This window comes from Mus caroli, unplaced genomic scaffold (assembly GCF_978045245.1).
Source record: "Mus caroli unplaced genomic scaffold, Mus_caroli_1 scaffold_7, whole genome shotgun sequence".
NCBI lineage: Eukaryota > Metazoa > Chordata > Mammalia > Rodentia > Muridae > Mus > Mus caroli.
The window spans coordinates 42,148,337-42,169,987 of record NW_028227262.1 but is presented as its reverse complement, the minus strand read 5'-3'; the positions used below and the strand labels follow the sequence as shown (position 1 = coordinate 42,169,987).

Here is a 21,651-nt window from a genome sequence, read left to right as displayed (position 1 = left end):
TTATTGAAGCACAAAACACATGCTACTTTAAATTTATCTTTTACTGTCTCAGTGTAGGTAGAGGTTGCCTAGAGCATTCTTTGTGTGTAACTCACAAATCCCTCATACAACATCCTCATTGGACTTTCTCCATACATATGTAGCATGAATGATCATCAGAGCTAATTAACCCATGGGGTTTCTGGCCAGTTCTCTTTTTCTGGAGGAGTTAGTTATGGGTTTATTTTTTTTTTAACTCATGACTTATAGCATGTTCTTTTCCCCCAATTCAGAAAAGGATAAGCAACTTAACACCTGAGTTAAGTGGTATTTTAATAGAAGGAAAGGGAAGATATGATTATGTAATCTCAAAGGCTTACATCCTTGTGTGTGGTGACTAGTGAATGTCTCAGTTGAGGTAGACAGATACTCCTTTTATTACCTTAGTTTTCAGATGAAGAGCGAGAATAGAAAGTACTTTGCTAAACAGTGTACTTAGGTAAACACTAAAGCTTAGACTCAGCCCACGTTTCCAAAGAGCCAACCCAGGAATCATCCCCTGTGGTTATGACCCCATCCAGGAAAACTACTAACTGCTCCCAATTCATCTCCCTTAGAACCTCCAAACAGTTGCAAGCACTGTTGTCCATTTCTGTGCCAAGAGTACAGCTTTTATAAATATAAATAGTCAGTATTTGGCAACTGCTTGATAGAACAGTGAACTAATGGAGATGTTCACACTGGCTGTTTCACTTGCAAATTTGCTTCAAGTACATCTTTTATACCTATTTTCATAGCATCATGTCTCAGTTCAAACTCAGCCTCACAGCCACTTTACAAAAAGTAGGTCAGGTATTGATAACACTGACAAACAATAAGGACTCTGCTGTTAAAAATCTCTTGAGTATTATTAATTCTAGTAGATTTTCTATAAAACATAATCCAGATTCAACAAACTGAGCAATTGGTGTGTGTGTGTGTGTGTGTGTGTGTGTGTGTGTGTGTGTGTGTGTCTGTGTGTGTGTGTGTGTGTGTGTGTATAAAAGTGCATATGTGTACATTTGTGCCCAGAGAAACCATAGGATGATAACATCAAAACTACTGAAGGTGGAATTATACACAGCTGTGACCAACCTATCATGGGTGCTGGGAAGTGAACCTGGATGCTCTGAAAGAGCAGGAAGCATTCTTAACTGTTGAGCCACCTCTCTAGTCCACTGGTACAAATTTCAGACTCCATAATAACTACCCACACAGTTCTTGCAGAGATTCTATTCTTAATTTATTTCTTTAACAAGTGGGCTGTATGATATCTAACTAAAAAAGAAAGAGAGGAAGGAAGGAAGGAAGGAAGGAAGGAAGGAAGGAAGGAAGGAAGGAAGGAAAAAAAGAAAGAAAGAAAGAAAGAAAGAAAGAAAGAAAGAAAGAAAGAAAGAAAGAAAGAAGAAAGAAAGAAAGAAAGAAAGAAAGAAAGAAAGAAAGAAAGAAAGAGAGAGAGAGAGAAAGAGAGAAAGGAAGGAAGAAAGGAAGAAAGGAAGAAAGGAAGAAAGGAAGAAAGGAAGAAAGAACAAACAGAGCACTGGGAAAAAAAACCCTTTGTATTTATTTATTAAAAGGATGGAGTTGTGGACAAGAGTTGTACCTCTGCTCAAATGGACATCACCTTAAATTTCTCCTTAATAGGAAGCTTTTATCTTAGACAAATCCCACTATATTTAAAAATATCAATATTCTTGCTGTGACATAGGAATTCATAGAGTATACCCATGTTATAGAAATCTAAAAGTAATGAAAATAGTCTATTTTTAAAAACTATGAAACTCACTTATCAATGAGTGAATATCATGTGTGTTCTTTTATGATTGGGTTACCTCACTTAGGATGATAAACTCCAAATCCAATCCATTTGCCTGTGAATTTCATGAAGTCATTGTTTTTTTATAGCTGAGTAGTACTCCATTGTATAAATGTACTACAATTTCTATATCCATTCCTCCATTGAGGGACATCTGGGTTCTTTCCAGCTTCTGGCTATTATAAATAAGGTTGCTATGAATAGAGTGGAGCATGTGTCCTTATTGCATGTTGAAGCATCTTCTGGGTATATGCCCAGGAGTGATATTACTGGGTTCTCAGGTAGTACTATGTCCAGTTTTCTGAGGAACCACCAAACTGACTTCCAGGGTGGTTGTACCAGCTTGCAATCACACCAGCAATGGAGGAGTGTTCCTCTTTCTCCACATCCTTGCCAGTATCTGCTGACACCTGAGTATTTGATCTTAGCCATTCTGACTAGGGTGAGGTGGAAGCCCAGAAGCTTGGAATACCCAAGATACAATTCACAAACCACATGAAACTCAAGAAGAAGGAAGACCATAGTGAGGATACTTTGGTCCATCTTAGAAGGAGGGAACAAAACAGCCATTGAAAGAGTTACAAAAACAAAGAGTGGAATAGAGACTGAAGAAATGACCATCCAGAGACTGACTCACCTGGGAATCCATCCCATATACAATCACCAAACCGAGACACTGTTGTGGATGCCAATAAGTGCTTACTGACAGGAGCATGATGTAGCTCTCTCCTGAGAGGCTCTGCCAGTGCCTGACAAATACAGAAGTGGATGCATACAGCAAATCATTGAGCTGAGCATAGGGTCCCCAATGAAGGAACTAGAGAAAGTATCCAAGGAGCTGAAGGAGTTTGAAGCCCCATAGGAGGACCAACAATATGAACTAGACAGTACCCCCAGAGCTCCCAGGGACTAAACCACCAACCTAAAAGCACACATGGTGGGACTCATGGCTCCAGCTGCATATGCAGCAGAGGATGGCCTAGTAGGTCATCAATGGGAGGAGAGGCCCTTTGTCCTATGAAGGATCTATGTACCAGTGTGAGGAAAAGCTAGGGAAAGGAAGCTGGAGTAGGTAGGTTGGTGAACAGGGGGAGGGAAGAAGGGGAAGGAGATATAGGGAGGATGTTTTTGAAACCAGGAAAGGGGATAACATTTGAAATGTAAATAAACAAAATATCCAATAAAAAAACCTATGAAATAATAATGCCGGTAAAAAGGGAGAAATCGCTCATCCGGCCAGATCAGCACAGGGGAAGCTTGAGCGCAGGGTCGCCTGACACCCGCCAGCTACCCACGACCCCCGCCACAGGATTTTGAGACTGCTGGTGAGTGGAACACAGCTTCTGCTCCAGTCCAATCACGAGGGACCTGAGACTGCTTTGGTTGGGGAGGCAGAAATCCGGCCTACATAGGGCCACAAGCCTCTTCCTGTCAGAAAAGCACCAGGGCAGCTAGGGCGCAGGGTCGGCTGACACTCGCCAGCTACCCACAACACCCACCACAGGATCTTAAGACTTCTGGTGAGTGGAACACAGCTTCTGCTCCAATCCAATTGCGCGCGGGATCTGAGACTGCATTAGTTAGGGAAGCAGAAACCGGCCTGAGTAGGGCTACAGGCCTCATCCGGCCGGATCAGCGCCTGGGAAGCTAGAGCGCAGGGTTGCCTGACACCCGCCAGCTACCCACGACCCCCACCACAGGATTTTGGGACTGCTGGTGAGTGGAACACAGCTTCTGCTCCAGTCCAATCACGCGGGACCTGAGACTGCTTTGGTTGGGGAGGCAGAAATCCGGCCTACATAGGGCCACAAGCCTCTTCCGGCCAGAAAAGCACCGGGGTAGCTAGGGCGCAGGGTCTGCTGACACTCGCCAGCTACCCACAACACCCGCTACAGGATCTTAAGACTTCTGGTGAGTGGAACACAGCTTCTGCTCCAATCCAATTGCACGCAGGACCGGAGACTGCATTAGTTAGGGAAGCAGAAAACCGGCCTGAGTAGGACCACAGGCCTCTTCCGGCTGGACCAGCACCGGGGTACCGCCAGCTTCCCACGACCCCCGACGCAGGATTTTGAGACTGCTGGTGAGTGGAACACAGCTTCTGCTCCAATCTTTAAACAGTGACAACGATAACAACTAACCCCAGAGATTACCAGATGGCGAAAGGTAAACATAATAATCTTACTAACAGAAACCAAGACCACTCACCATCATCAGAACCCAGCACCCCCACTTCGCCCAGTCCAGGGCACCCCAACACACCGGAAAAGCTAGACACGGATCTAAAAGCATATCTCATGATGATGGTAGAGGACATCAAGAAGGACTTTAATAACTCACTTAAAGAATTACAGGAGAACATGGCTAAAGAGTTACAAGTCCTTAAAGAAAAACAGGATAACACAATCAAACAGGTAGAAGTCCTTAAAGAAAAACAGGATAACACAATCAAACAGGTAGAAGTCCTTAAAGAAAAACAGGAAAACACATCCAAACAGATGATGGAAATGAACAAAACCATACTAGACCTAAAAAGGGAAGTAGACACAATAAAGAAAACCCAAAATGAGGCAACACTGGAGATAGAAACCCTAGGAAAGAAATCTGGAACCATAGATACGAGCATCAGCAACAGAATACAAGAGATGGAAGAGAGAATCTCAGGTGCAGAAGATTCCATAGAGAACATCGGCACAACAATCAAGGAAAATGTAAAATGCAAAAAGATCCTAACTCAAAACATCCAAGAAATACAGGACACAATGAGAAGACCAAACCTACGGATAATAGGAGTGGATGAGAATGAAGATTTTCAACTCAAAGGACCAGCAAACATCTTCAACAAAATTATAGAAGAAAACTTTCAAATCTAAAGAAAGAGATGCCCATGAACATACAAGAAGCCTACAGAACTCCAAATAGACTGGACCAGAAAAGAAATACCTCCCGACACATAATAATCAGAACAACGAGATGCTCTAAATAAAGATAGAATACTAAAAGCAGTAAGAGAAAAAGGCCAAGTAACATATAAAGGCAACTCTATCAGAATTACACCAGATTTTTCACCAGAGACTATGAAAGCCAGAAGATCCTGGACGGATGTTATACAGACACTAAAAGAACACAAATTCCAGCCCAGGCTACTATACCCAGCCAAACTCTCAATTAACATAGATGGAGAAACCAAAGTATTCCACGACAAAACCAAATTCACACATTATCTCTCCACGAATCCAGCCCTTCAAAGGATAATAACAGAAAAAAACCAATACAAGGACAGGAACCACGCCCTAGAAACAACAAGAAGGTAATCCCTCAACAAACCTAAAAGAAGACAGCCACAAGAACAGAATGCCAACTTTAACAACAAAAATAACAGGAAACAACAATTACTTTTCCTTAATATCTCTTAATATCAATGGACTCAACTCCCCGATAAAAAGACATAGACTAACAAACTGGCTACACAAACAAGACCCAACATTTTGCTGCTTACAGGAAACTCATCTCAGAGAAAAAGATAGACACTACCTCAGAATGAAAGGCTGGAAAACAATTTTCTAAGCAAATGGTATGAAGAAACAAGCTGGAGTAGCCATTCTAATATCTGATAAGATTGACTTGCAACCCAAAGTCATTAAAAAAGACAGGGAGGGACACTTCATACTCATCAAAGGTAAAAATCCTCCAAGAGGAACTATCAATCCTGAATATCTATGCTCCAAATACAAAGGCAGCCACATTCATTAAAGAAACTTTAGTAAATCTCAAAGCACACATTGCACCTCATACAATAATAGTGGGAGACTTCAACACACCACTTTCACCAATGGACAGATCATGGAAACAGAAACTAAACAGGGACACAGAGAAACTAAGAGAAATTATGAATCAAATGGATCTGGCAGATATCTACAGAACATTCTATCCTAAAACAAAAGGATATACCTTCTTCTCAGCACCTCATGGCACCTTCTCCAAAATTGACCACATAATTGGTCACAAAACAGGCCTCAACAGATACAAAAATATTGAAATTGTCCCATGCATCCTATCAGATCACCATGGACTAAGGCTGATCTTCAATAACAAAATAAATAATAGAAAGCCAACCTTCACGTGGAAACTGAACAACACTCTTCTCAATGATACCTTGGTCAAGGAAGGAATAAAGAAAGAAATTAAGGACTTTTTAGAGTTCAATGAAAATGAAGCCACAACATACCCAAACTTATGGGACGCAATGAAAGCATTTCTAAGAGGAAAACTCATAGCTCTGAGTGCCTCCAAAAGGAAACTAGAGAGAGCACACATTAGCAGCTTGACAACACACCTAAAAGCATGAGAACAAAAGGAAGCAAATTCACCCAAGAGGATAGACGGCAGGAAATAATCAAACTCAGGGGTGAAATCAACCAAGTGGAAACAAGAAAAACTATTCAAAGAATCAACCAATCAAGGAGCTGGTTCTTTGAGAAAATCAACAAGATAGATAAACCCTTAGCCAGACTCACTAGAGGGCACAAGGAAAGCATCCTAATTAACAAAATCAGAAATGAAAAAGGAGACATAACAACAGATCCTGAAGACATCCAAAACACCATCAGATCCTTCTACCAAAGGCTATACTCAACAAAACTGGAGAACCTGGATGAAATGGAGAAGTTCCTAGACAGATACCAGGTACCAAAGATGAATCAAGATCAGGTTAATGATCTAAACAGCCCTATATCCCCCAAAGAAATAGAAGCAGTCATTAATAGTCTCCCAACTAAAAAAAGCCCAGGACCAGATGTGTTTACTGCAGAGTTCTATCAGACCTTCAAAGAAGATCTAATCCCAGTTCTTCACAAACTATTCCACAAAATAGAAACAGAAGGTACTCTACCCAACTCATTCTATGAAGCCACAATTACTCTGATACCTAAACCACAAAAAGACCCAACAAAGATAGAAAACTTCAGACCAATATCCCTTATGAATATTGATGCAAAAATCCTCAATAAAGTTCTTGCTAACCGAATCCAAGAACACATCAAAACAATCATCCATCCTGACCAAGTAGGTTTCATCCCAGGGATGCAGGGATGGTTCAATATACGGAAATCCATCAAAGTAATCCAGTATATAAACAAACTCAAAGACAAAAACCACATGGTCATCTCGTTAGATGCGGAAAAAGCATTTGACAAGATCCAACACCCATTCATGATAAAAGTCTTGGAAAGATCAGGAATTCAAGGCCCATACCTAAACATGATAAAAGCAATCTACAGCAAACCAGTAGCCAACATCAAAGTAAATGGTCAGAAGCTTGAAGCAATCCCTCTAAAATCAGGGACTAGACAAGGCTGTCCACTTTCTCCATACCTATTCAACATTGTACTTGAAGTCCTAGCCAGAGCAATTCGACAACAAAAGGAGATCAAAGGGATACAAATTGGAAAAGATGAAGTCAAAATATCACTCTTTGCAGATGATATGATAGTATATATAAGTGACCCTAAAAATTCCACCAGAGAACTCCTAAGCCTGATAAACAGCTTCGGTGAAGTAGCTGGATATAAAATTAACTCAAACAAATCAATGGCCTTTCTCTACACAAAGAATAAACAGGCTGAGAAAGAAATTAGGGAAACAACACCCTTCTCAATAGTCACAAATAATATAAAATATCTTGGCGTGACTCTAACTAAGGAAGTGAAAGACCTGTATAATAAAAACTTCAAGTCTCTGAAGAGAGAAATTATAGAAGATCTCAGAAGATGGAAAGATCTCCCATGCTCATGGATTGGCAGGATCAACATTGTAAAAATGGCTATCTTGCCAAAAGCAATCTACAGATTCAATGCAATCCCCATCAAAATTCCAAATCAATTCTTCAACGAATTAGAAAGTGCAATCTGCAAATTCATCTGGAATAACAAAAAACCTAGGATAGCAAAAACTCTTCTCAAGGATAAAAGAACCTCTGGTGGAATCACCATGCCAGACCTAAAGCTCTACTACAGAGCAATTGTGATAAAAACTGCATGGTACTGGTATAGTGACAGACAAATAGACCAATGGAATAGAATTGAAGACCCAGAAATGAACCCACACACCTACGGTCACTTGATCTTCGACAAGGGAGCTAAAAACATCCAGTGGAAGGAAGACAGCATTTTCAACAAATGGTGCTGGCACAACTGGTTGTTAACATGTAGAAGAATGCGAATCGATCCATTCCTATCTCCTTGTACTAAGGTCAAGTCTAAGTGGATCAAGGAACTTCACATAAAACCAGAGACACTGAAACTTATAGAGGAGAAAGTGGGGAAAAGCCTTGAAGATATGGGCACAGGGGAAAAATTCCTGAATAGAACAGTAATGGCTTGTGCTGTAAGATCGAGAATTGACAAGTGGGACCTCATGAAACTACAAAGCTTCTGCAAGGCTAAAGACACCATCAATAAGACAAAAAAACCACCAACAGATTGGGAAAGGATCTTCACCTATCCTAAATCAGATAAGGGACTAATATCCAATATATATAAAGAACTCAAGAAGGTGGACTCCAGAAAGTCAAATAACCCCATTAAAAAATGGGGCTCAGAACTGAACAAAGAATTCTCACCTGAGGAATACCGAATGGCAGAGAAACACCTGAAAAAATGTTCAACATCCTTAATCATCAGGGAAATGCAAATCAAAATAACCCTGAGATTCCACCTCACACCAGTCAGAATGGCTAAGATCAAAAATTCAGGTGACAGCAGATGCTGGCGAGGATGTGGAGAAAGAGGAACACTCCTCCATTGTTGGTGGGATTGCAAGCTTGTACAACCACTCTGGAAATCAGTCTGGCGGATCCTCAGAAAATTGGACATAGTACTACCGGAGGATCCAGCAATACCTCTCCTGGGCATATATCCAGAAGATGTCCCAACCGGTAAAAAGGACACATGCTCCACTATGTTCATAGCAGCCCTATTTATAATAGCCAGAAGCTGGAAAGAACCCAGATGTCCCTCAACAGAGGAATGGATACAGAAATTATGGTACATTTACACAATGGAGTACTACTCAGCTATTAAAAAGAATGAATTTATGAAATTCCTAGCCAAATGGATGGACCTGGAGGGCATCATCTTGAGTGAGGTAAAACAATCACAAAAGAACTCACACAATATGTTTTCACTGATAAGTGGATATTAGCCCAAAACTTAGGATACCCAAGATATAAGATACAATTTGCTAAATGCATGAAACTCAAGAAGAATGAAGACCAAAGTGTGGACACTGTGCACCTTCTTAGAATTGGGAACAAAACACCCAGGGAAGGAGTTACAGAGACAAAGTTCGTAGCTGTGATGAAAGGATGGACCATTTAGAGACTGCCGTATCCAGGGATCCATCCCATAATCAGCTTCTAAACGCTGACACCATTGCATACACTAGCAAGATTTTGCTGAAAGGACCCAAATATAGCTGTCTCTTGTGAGACGATGCCGGGGCCTAGCAAACACAGGAGTGGATGTTCACAGTCAGCTATTGGATGTATCACAGGGCTCCCAATGGAGAAGCTAGAGAAAGTACCCAAGGAGCTAAAGGGATCTGCAACCCTATTGTTGGAACAACATGATGTACTAACCAGAACCCCGGAGCTCTTGTCTCTAGCTGCATATGTATCGAAAGATGGCCTAGTCGGCCATCAATGGAAAGAGAGGCCCATTGGACTTGCAAACTTTATACGCCCCAATATAGGGGAATGCCAGGGCCAAAAGAATGGGAATGGGTGGGTAGGGAAGTGGGGGGCGCTATGGGGGACTTTTGGGATAGCATTGGAAATGTAATTGAGGAAAATATGTAATAAAAATATAAAAAAAAAAAGGGAGAAATCATCTCATTCTACTCTTTCAACTTCCTGATAAGGAAAATAGACATCTAGTTCCAAAATAAATAATCATAGTAATAATAATAATGATGATGATGATAATGATAACAATAACAACAATAATAAAATATATCTGTCTAACCAAACCTACTCTCATACACTGAGTAGACTCTATATCCCTGTTCATGCTGGGTACCAATTTGTCACCCTGTTCTATTCATGATTTTCTTTAGGTTTCCTTTTCTGAATCTGTAAAGTAGAAGAGGTTTAAACACAAACTTTTCACACTTAAAAACTGAGAATTAATGTATACAAGGAACTTAAGAAGTTAGACTCCAAAGGACCAAATAACAGTATAGGGGAATACCAGAGCCAGGAAGCAGGACTGGGTGGGTTGATAAGCAAGGGAATGGGGGAGGGTATGGGGGCTTTTGGAGGGGAAACCAGGAAAAGGCAATAACATTTGAAATGTAAATAAAAATATATTTAATAAAATAATGTGGACAGAGCTAAGCAGAGAATTCTCAACCAAAGAAACTAATGGCCTAGAAGCACCAAAAGAAATGTTCAATATCCTTAGTCATCAGGGGAATTCAAATTAAAACTACACTGTAATTCCACCTCACCCCAGTCAGAATGGCTAAGATCAAATACTCAGATGTCAGCAGATGCTGGCAAGGATGTGGAGAAAGAGGAACACTCCTCCATTGCTGGTGGGATTGCAAGCTGGTACAACCACTCTGAAAAATCAGTTTGGTGTTTCCTCAGAAAACTGGACATAGTACTACATGAGGACCCAGTAATACCACTCCTGGGCATATACCTAGAAAATGCTTCAACATGTAATAAGGACACATGCTCCACTATGTTCATAGCAGCTTTATTTATAATAGCCAGAAGCTGGAAAGAACCCAGATGTCCCTCAACGGAGGAATGGATATAGAAATTGTGGTACATTGAAACAATGGAGAACTACACAGCTATTAAAAACAATGACTTCATGAAATTCACAGGCAAATGGATGGATCTAGAAAATATCATCCTGAGTGAGGTAACTCAATCCCAAAAGAACACACATGGTGTGTACTCACTAATAAGTGGATATTAGGCAAATAGTCTGGAATATCCACCATTCAACTCCAGGACCACATGACCTCAAGAGGAAGGAAGGTCAAAGAGTGGATGCTTTAGTCCTACTTAGAAGAGGGAACAATATAATCAAGGGAAGTAGAGGGTGGGAGTGACTTGGGAGGAATAGAGTAGGAGAAGGATAAAAAGAGGGGCAGAATCAGGTATGGGAGGAGAAATACAGAAGGTCAAGAAAATGAAGAGAGATGTGTAGCAATGTGGGATGGGGCACTGAGTGTAGCAACCAGGAAGGCAAGATCCTCCAAGGAACCCATAGGGGCAGGAGAGCCTGTGGAGACCCTATCCAGAGGTTTGGCATGGCTCTCCAGTTCAGGAATGGGGCCACCCACCCATCTCCAAAATTTTAACCCAGAATTGCTCCTGTCTAAAAGAAATACAAGGACAAAGAGTGGAACAGAGAATGAAGGAAAGACCATCCAGAGACTGCTCCACCTAGGGATCCATCCCTCATGTAGACACCAAATCCAGACACTATTGCTGATGCCAAGAAGTGCTTGCTGACAGGAGCCTGATATAGCTGTCTCCTGAGATGCTCTGCTAGGTCGTGACCAACACAGATGCGGATGCTTGCAGCCAACCATTGGACTGAGCACAGGGACCCCAATAGAGAACTAAGGGGAAGGACTGAAGGAGCTAAAGGGGCCTTATCTGGCATCAATTGGAGGGGAGGTCCTGGGTCCTATGAAGGCTTGACACCCCAGTGTAGAGGAATACTAGGGCAGTGAATTGGGAGTGAGTGGGTGGGTGGAGGAGTACCTTCACAGAAACAAGGTAAGGGGGGAAGGGATAGGGTATTTGCAGAAGGGGACACTAGGAAAGGGGATAACATTTGAAATGTAAACAAATAAAATATCCAATTAGAATAAAAAACCTGAGGATTCAAGAAAGGCATCTTTTAAAACATGATACATTTGCCACTGTTGGAATAGAAGTCTAAGCAATAAGCATATGACTCTAAAAAGAAATTGGGTTCAGGAGAAATGAAGAGTGTCCATCATAAAAAGGTGTCCACTTGAGCGTAACTCTGTTCAATGATTACCTATATCTGAAATATCATTTAATTAGTTTATTTTCTTAAAAAAATAGTCAAGCATTCTCTACTCTTGATCCACAGATAAGAATAAAAGACCTATTCAGAAAATGAAGAGTTGAGTTAATTTCGAGTAACTTTGGATGCTCCAAACCAGAAACCCATTGCTAGATCCTTCTGCCTTAATTAGTACATTATAACTCGCCTCAGTCTCTTCCGTTGAGCATCAGAAGTTTCACAATCATTTGATACATTGCATTCCAAATATCTGTTTACTCAGTTGTTACAAATTGCCAATGGGACAGAAACTGTCTGTCACTTCCAGAGCAATTAGGGAGTGAAAACTTATCAAAAGAAATCTGTCAAGTTTGAGTAAGTATAAATATTGCATAGAAGTCCCCGAGGAAATCAAACTGAGTGGGATATGGTATTTTTGCTCATTGCAGCACATGAGAGTTTATTTTGTTTTGTTTTCTTGGCTTTACTTTTTTCTCAGAATGTTGATAGCATTTTATATAACCCAATGGATTAATGTTTTGCTCTGGTAAAAATAGATTTGGTTCTTCAGGGAAATCTGCATTGTCTATTGAGTGGTTTAACAATAGCATTCTTTACTTTTAAATGCCAAGGCTGTCTATTGTCCAAGCAGAGTGCTGGAACAGGAGCATTGCCAGAAATGTTAGATCATTTTCTGCTTGGCCATCTTTTGATATCCCACTCTGACCTTTCCTGGGCCTCCGTATTTTCATATCTTCTAAGTCTAGAAATGCAACATGATCTGTTGGTGCTATTTAGCTTTACTGTTTTTTCTGCCTGTTTTGATATTGTGCTGTTATTGGATTATATTCCTTGCAGTCCTCCTGATAGCTCTGAACCTGCATACAGACACAAACGTAATATTTCAGGTAGTGATATTTGCTTTGATAAAAACTAAGTTAATTTATCAACTGGAGATGTCCTGTTGAGGGTTGAACATTCAGTTGTACACTGTTATTTCACCTGTTCTCCAGCTGAGACTTTTGTCCATGTCTTTAGGATGCAGCACATACAAAAGAACAGGTGTTAAAATAATGATGGTGCTAAGGGTCCTTAGCACCAGCTCTTTGATGCTCTTCTCTTTAAATGTGAAATTAATTTTTGGTTCTTCAGGGAAATAGAATTTTCTGTGACAACACAGCTTTACACGAACACATCATCATACTTCATTCTTATTTGCACTACACTGTTCCCTCCGCTGCTTTCTCCTTCCTTTTCTTTCTGTACCTATACAGGTCTACTTCTAATTTCTAGACACATATACTTACTAATCTATCTTATGTTTTTCTCTTCTCTTATATCTTCTTCCTCCTTTCTCATAGTCTCTTACTACATTTATCCCACACAAACATGTACTCATGCATGCATGTATACACACACACCCACACACAGAGAGATTGAAGTCTATATTCCATAAACATGTGAAAGCATGCTATTTTTCTTTCCAATTGAGTACACTTTTTTAATTTTCCTATTCATATCATAATCTCCTCTGACATTCCTTTTTGCAATCTGGATTTGGTCTATTTTCAAACATGGAAAGTAGTTATGACATCATATTCTTATTACAGTTTGACAATTATTACAACCTCCTGTTTCATCCTCCTCCTCTTTATCTTCCTCACTCTTCATCATTATCATTTCCTCCTTAGCTTTCATTTGTCCTTTATTCAGTTTGATAGTAAATTCTTCCTCTCAGTGTGACTGATAACTTCCCAATTAGAGTTCCTGAAAATTGTGGAGTCAAGTGATACATTAGAATTTGTCCCTGGAATAAATTATGATAGAAATTATGACAAGCTAGAACTGGTGCCATATGATCCTATCTATGCAGGATTCTGAGGCATGAGGATCACAAGCTGGAGTCCTACATGTGCAACTTAGTCAAGCCTTGTCTCACTATTAAAAGTGAAAAGAGGCTGGGAATATTGCCCTGGTATGCAGTGCATGCCTATCTAATTTTTCATCATTGGTCATGCAAGGCAACTTGAGCAGATTTTACTAATTAATAGCTTAATACCTAGATGTTGTAATGACTAGTGAGGCACTTTGGGAATATACTGCAAACTTGTGATATATGAAAGTTTGAGTATGACTTACTGTGCTGGCTGCTTGTTTCTCTGCTATGACACCATGCTTGCGAAGAGCAACTAGAAAGAGGACTAACTTTGGTTTATAGTTCTAGAGTATAGTCCACCACAGCAGGGAAAGGATGGTGATGGGATCTTGCAGTAGCTGATCAGTTACATTGACTCCATAGTCAAGAAACAGAAGGAGACAAATGTTTGTGCTCAGTTAAGTTTCTCCTTTTTATTCAGTCCAAGAATGCAGGTGAAGGAATGGTACAATCCACATTGAAAGTATGTCTTCCACTCTTAAATAACCAATTCTAGATGACCCCTCACAAATGTGCACACAGACTCATCCCCTCAGTGAATCCAGATCTAATCAAGTTAGCAATATTAATCACTATAAGTCCAATATAACACTCAAACATACCACATTTAAGCCATCATCTTCTACCCATTGTTTCCATAGACTCACCATGGCAATCCCATAATTTAAAAATGCATACAGTGCACTTACTCCTGCTTCACAAGTCCCTCTAGTCTTTAAATTATTCAGTGTTTTGCAAATCCAAAATCTAAGTCTCATGAACATCTCTTACTTCATAAAAAATAATAAATAAGATAGTTACATCCAATATACAGCACCAAAAAAAAATATTCTAATTTCAACAGGGAAGAATAGGGTCATTGTAGGGAAAGATAAGACCAAAGCAAACTGATAACAAACCACCTAACCTCAAGTCCTACAGCTTCAGGTCCAGCATCTGAGGCTCATGGTAGAATCATCTGGGCTCTAAACATCTTGGGTACTCCCACTCTTCCAGCTTTCATGACTGTAGCACATATAGTCTTTCCTTTGGGATAGCTCCACCCCTTGCCTGATTCTCCCCACCCCCCTGTGGATGCCCAACAGTCCAGGTATCTCCACCATCCTGAAGTTTAGATTTCCACTTAATCTTAATCATCACTACTTCATTAAGTAGCCCCTCAGAATCTTCTTGCAGGGACTTTGATCCTTTCAAACAATTCCTTGCTTCAGTGGCTTTTTAAAGTCATGATACAACATTCCATTTCCCCTTCAATCTTGAATCTTTCTTGCCTACAAAGCCAGTACTATGTGGATGATGATGTCAATTTTTTCTGCATTCTCTGGATGTACCCTGACCCACATGGGCCACAATTCCACCTGGCTATGTGATGATCCTGAGGCAACATTGTGCTAAGTGACTATTTTCAATGAGCAAGGAACAACCTGAGCAGCACTCTCTGTGTAGACCCTGTCCTTTTAGATGCACCTGCATTTTTCAGTATGTAGCCTTTCGTGGATGTGGCATTTCCTCAAGATACCTCTGTACTTTTCCAATGCAGTGAATGGCAGTTACTTTAACAGTGCTCTCTTAGTTTGAGTTTTCATAGCTGTAAAGGGACACTGTGGCCGAGGCAACTCTTATAAAAGAAAACATTCAATTGGGGCTGGCTTACAGGTTCAGAGGTTCAGTCCATTGTCATCATGGCAACAAGCATGGCAGCATTAGGCAAGCATCATGCTGGAGGATCCAAGAGTTCTACATCTTGATCTTAAGGCAGCCAGGAGAAGACTGTCCCTTCTGCACTGCTTGGAGCTTGGGCTGCTTTCTCAGCATTCTTCTTATCTGGAACTTTAAATGCATTCATTTCTGGGACAAACTGCACATTTTTTATACTTTCCTCTTTCACCTGACCTTCTTACTGCAGACTGAATCAGAGCAGTGAGCAGTAACTATGACACAGCCTTAATACTGCTGCATCTCGAAATTTTATTCACTATACTAATTTAGTCGATTATCATTATATTCAGTCTCACTTCAGTTCTCATGACACAACTTAATGTAGGCAGATTCTCTCCTAAAATATAGGAATGGTCTCCAGGCCAATGACTGATAGACTCCCTTTTCTCTGAAACCTCACAAGCTAGGCCTCTACTGAATAGTCCATGAAACTCTGCTTATAGTGTTTCTATTAGTTGTTTTATTGCTGTGACAAGACACCATGACCAAGGCAACTTGTAGAAGGAAGGGTTTATTTAGCCCATGGCTCGAAAGAACTAAGAGTCCTTCATTGTAAGACTGCAAACACCAGGTATGTAAATCAGTAGAAAGGGCTAAATGTTCACATCCAAAATTGCAAGCAGAATAGAGAAAGCAAGCTCAGAATGGTGCATGTGTTCACTCTCTCAAAATTTGTCTCCAGTTGTTATAGTTGCCAATTAATGTCTACTCAAATCATCCCAGCAGCAGTGGTACATTCCTTGTTAACACACACACACACACACACACACACACATACACACACACACACACATACATACACACACACACATACACACACACACACACACACACACACACACACACATACATACATACATTCACAGCCTTATATTGTAATATGCCTTAAACAGCTTAATGGCTGAGCCACTCCTAAACCTCCAGGTGGCTAACACCTCCCCTCCCATATTCCTGCGCTATATTCTGTCATTGCTTCCCTAGACCCAGTTGGGGGCCTTCTGGGATCACTCTTTCCTAGCTCTTACATGTTGACTATCTCTCTGCTCTGCTTTCTCAGACCTGGCAGCTACCCCTTTCTCAGCATGCCAGCTATCTCCTCCCTTCTCCTTCCTCACTCCCTTGCCTGGGAATCCTAAAGACCCACCTCTGTCTCCCTGCCCAGCCATTGGCCAGCAGCAACTTTATTTATAAATCAAAACCAACTAGGGACAGGTTCCCTCAGTGTCTTTTGAGTAGACATTTGGATTCCTGTGTAATTTTTGGGACCAAATTAACATAAGTACCATTAGACCAAATCCACAATATTTCTCCTGTTTCATTCATTAAAAAGGCATTTTCTCTCAGAGATACATTGAACATAGTTATAACAGTTATGTAAACTATAAGGTATGATATATACTAATAACATCTAACCTATCAATTTTGTCAATTTAGGTATATTATTCTAACATCTATCTTAGAGAGTTTATAATTCTATACAGCAAAAGAAAAAAATAACTTATTCACAAATAGATCAGATAGCATGCTAAGATAGCATGTTATTTGAACACGTGTTTGCTTGCTTGCTTGCTTGCTTGCTTGCATGCTTGCTTTTGGACACAGGACCTTATGCATGCCAGGCTGATCTTGAACTTGTATTGTTTGTGATGTTCTTGAATTTCTGATTCTGCTTCTACGTCAGTGTTCTGGGATTACAGATGTGCACTAGTTTACCTGGTGTCTGTGGTACTGGAAGCTAAACTTCAGTCTCCCTTCATGATAGGCAAGCTATTAACCAACTGAGCTCTCTGTATCTCTAGCTCCACTGAATCCATTTATAAAAGGAGATTGGGGAATGTGGAGGGACTCACGAATCAGAATGATTAAGAGGAAATATAATGGCAAATATTCTGAAAATGGCCTCACACAACTCATTTACTGGTATACTATAATGAATAAATAAAAATGAAACCATTTTATTTTTATAATTATTAAGTTGGTGACAGAGAAGACAATAGCCAAAATCTCTACAACCATCCAGACATTTCAATGATTTTTGTACAAACTATTAGCACATATCAGCATATATACCTATATACCAGTTTAAAATAACACCATTTTATTAATTAAGAATTTGAAAGTGAGAAAGTTCAAATGGTTCTCCTTACATTACAGAGCTTTAAAATTTTGTCCTTTTACTCCAGTTATGAAAAAAATCCAGAGCAGATATATTTTGTAAATCGCTGCTTTCTGGTTGCTAAATTCCTCCCTCAGAATTCAGAGTATTTCACGGCTACTAGCCACTACGAGAGCTTAAAAACCTCACGGGAAAAAATTATAGTTGTATGTATTTGATTTCAACTCTTGTTGGAGAAATGTGACACGATTAATTTTACACTTGTAAATTACTTTGTAATGTCTACTTTGTGACTTTGGAGATTGTCATTTATATTTAAATTTTTCTTATAACTTACTAGAGAGTACATGATGTTCTAATTGTCCATGAGATAACACAGGGATACTGAGAAAAGGCAGGTTTTGCTGGAAATGAGATTATGAGGTTGAGTACAGACTATATTGTCTGTCTTGCTGACTTTACAAGTCTTTTCTTACTGGAAGGTGTCCCTTGTCTTTTCCTATCTTAAAGTTTAGGTATTTCTGTTGTTGTTATTGTTGTTGTTGTTATTTGGTTTTGGTTATTGCTTTGGGGAATAATCAACTTACTAGGTATTGTGTGACTTTTCATTTTTTAATTTTCTTTATACTTTTAAAAAATATTTTGGGGGTGTTTTAACTGCATATGTTTCTATACAATGTGTGTATTCCTGGTATCTATGGATGTCGGAAGAGGACATCAGAGTTTCAGGTGGCTGTTAGCTAGATGTGGGTACCAGGAATTGAACCTGGAAAAACAATTACTTATAAATATTGAGTGACCTCTCCATTCCTATGTAACATTTCCTGGAAATGTAAACACACATGTACTGTTCTCAGAAATGGCATTAATAACTGGCCATAGAAACTATGGCCCCAAATCTAGATGAGTAAACCATGTAAAGACTACCTCACATGAGTGACAACTGAGAAAAACAGTGTCTCAGAGCTCCACGTACAACTTGAGGTTAGAGTCACTCCTTCCCCGAAGTCTTTGTAATTATATAACTCTGAGGAAGGGTTTTATTGATGTATTAAGTTTCAGGAACTTCCTGAGACTTAGGTATTTGTTTGCTCTCTGAACTTGTAATAATCATTTGCTTTCTGAGTCTTAATAATATTTTCTCTAAGATAGAATGTTTTATGTCAGAAGAAACTGTTTGATGACCTTGGAACTTATTTATTTATGCTCAGTATCCTCTCCACATCAGCATGGGGTTACTTCTAATTACATGAACATGCATAGAGTGATTAGTTTTCTCATAGAAACATAATTATAGCTCTCCAAAATAATGCATGAGGAAACGCTGTAATTTGGGGATAAAGGGAAAGCAATCTACATGACCCTTCCTTTGTATGTCAACAATGGCTTATTAAGGCAAAACATGTTTCTTGTTACATATTCAGTAGTTGAGGTCAATTACTGTTGGGATTCACTGAAGGATTAAACAGCAAAGATGTCTTCTACAGTAATTAGTCTTCTCTTTATAGAGCTCAAGTGGCCTTTCTGCCATTTACCAATGACCATTCATGCATTTAGAATTTAACCAGGATCATATGAAAGAATGGCATAGAGTAACTCAGCCAAGTATTTCTACAACCAAGAACACCCTGTGAGTCCTGCTCTTTCTTTCCTCCCTGCAACAAAATGACTTTTCATAATAAAAGTAATCTTGTATAATCAAGATTATAGCCAGGCTACCATGTTTCAATATGTGACACATCTGTGGTTCACACGTCACACAGAGTATGGGTGAATCCTTTGATATCCTTGGAACATGATGGTTCACTGTAGCCAATCAGATAAATTAATTGGCATTTAAAGTTCTTTGAATTTGAAAACATGGGTTCATATACTCAGTCACAAAATGTTTTAGTCCTTATGAAAACCAAAGACTGCCAAAGGAATACTCCTAGATAGGACTGCTCCATACATTTGCCCCACTGGGATAAGTAAGGATTTGCAAACATGCTTTTCTGACTACTCTTCTACATCCACTTTCTTATCGATGTGTTTTTTTGAACTGTATTTTGTGTGTGGATAGAGTAAGCAAACCACCAGTGTATGTTTGGTGAGTAATGACTGCAATACTTAATTACCAGTATTTGTGGAGAACGATTCAACTTCCTAAGGAAGAAAAGAGAGACTTACAGTTGAGAGTGGGAGAAGAAGGGAAAAGAATTGAGTGAATTTCAGCGATTACTCTGTCTCTGGTTAGAGTTAAGAGTTCAGATTCATTACTTAGTGATTCTGTGTCAAACCTCTATGAAAAGTTAATGAAAAGGATGAAATGCATCAAATGCCACAAAATGTTCTGAAAACTTCTAATCCAACCCACTATTGTTATCATTATTAAATAGGTAGCATTTCACATTACTGTGTCGAGGTTATTTGGAGGTCTTTAACACTTGCATTCCCTTAGAACTTGCTACAAAGTGCTTGACACGTGCTTATTCCTTTGGTTTATAGAGGCAGGGCCTCTCTAAGTCAACTTCCAGGGTATCTCCTACACTTCTTGAAATAAAACATTATGGACTGATAGTAACCAGCCTTTATGTGACTATGATTACCTCCCATTTATATTTTACAAGGAGAAGAGCAGCAATCTAAGTTTCTACCTTGATCGTTTCTGTTCTACATGTTGCAAAGTTCCAGGACCAAAGACATATTCACAGTGATGATTCTTATCCTTGCAGAGCTGAGCTATGCCTGGATCTTCAATGAATACCCTTCCTATCAGGATAACCGCCGCTTCGTTTCTCAAGAGACTGGGAATCTGTATATTGCCAAAGTGGAAAAATCTGATGTTGGTAATTACACCTGTGTAGTTACCAACACTGTGACCAACCACAAGGTCCTGGGACCGCCCACACCACTAATCCTGAGAAATGATGGTGAGTTGTCTACAGAATGCTGTCAGTTCTGGTTATGGGGATTATGGTGGAGTGTGGAAAGATACAGTATTATTGTCATATAATGTTATAAAGAAAAGTTTAGTAATTTCTATATTTCGTACTATTAATTTTTTCCCACTTGAGTAAGAAATAAGCCCACAAGCCCATTTTGGGAAACTAATTAGAAGTGTGATCACTAATCTCAACAGGGGTGGGATGTGGACTTAGGCAAAGATAAATAACAAGAGGGCCTTAAACTGTACACCCAGGCAAAATGAAGTGAAGAACTGAACAATTAGGTCATTAATCAGTTCTGTGTAATTTAGTATCCATGGTTCAGAAAGTGTTTTTAAATTATCCTAATAATATCTTGATTTACAATAGTGAAGCCATAGTTCCATCACAGAGAAATTCAGAAATGTGGATAGCTCATTTGGAACAAAAAATTTAATCCCCCATCCCATTATGAGAATATTTTAAGAAAATATATGTATCTTATGTAATGTCCAGATACCATAGGCTATGTCACCAAGTGATTTTTAAAGACATGCCTGTTAGTCATGGCGTATGGGTATAGTCTTCTTTCTACTGTGGACTTTTATATATTTCCTAAAATCCTGTCTTAGTCCAAAAGTCTCACTTAGGAGGTGATGTGGACTATGTCTGTTTTTTTAGAAATACCACATTTTTTCCAGGAATTCATCTCTCCACATCTGCTGTTTCCACCCATGTGGAATCAGGAAACGTCTCATTAAAGTCCTCAGAAATCCTTCACTCTACACCCCCTACCACTACTACACATACACACTCACACAGGAATGTCTTATCCTGCGGCACTTACCAGTGTGTGTCACTAAAACTACCTGAACTATCTTGCTTATTGCTGTCTAGTCTAGAAGGCAGCTTATAGAAGTGTCTTCTTAAGTACTCATTGGAAAAAATGAAAACAAAGAATAATTAAACCCTCTAGGAAGAGCCAATATGAAGATTTGAAGATTCAGAGCTAACAGGTTTAAGTTTCTATTCTAAAGAGAAAAAAAAAGACAAAAAGAAACCCAAACTTCTCATATGCTTTTTAA

General features: G+C 39.5%; 1 protein-coding gene across 12 annotated transcripts in view; it reads left to right on the top strand.

Moving 5' to 3' along the window:
• LOC110295865 (contactin-4) overlaps positions 1 to 21,651 on the top strand; it is a 1,019,336-nt gene that overhangs the window by 779,602 nt on the left and 218,083 nt on the right. For all 12 annotated transcript variants that reach the window (XM_029478665.2, XM_029478667.2, XM_085840201.1 and 9 more), the window contains one exon: positions 20,375 to 20,572. In XM_029478665.2, the coding sequence (XP_029334525.1) occupies positions 20,375 to 20,572 (198 nt within the window). The remainder of the gene's footprint in view (positions 1 to 20,374; positions 20,573 to 21,651) is intronic.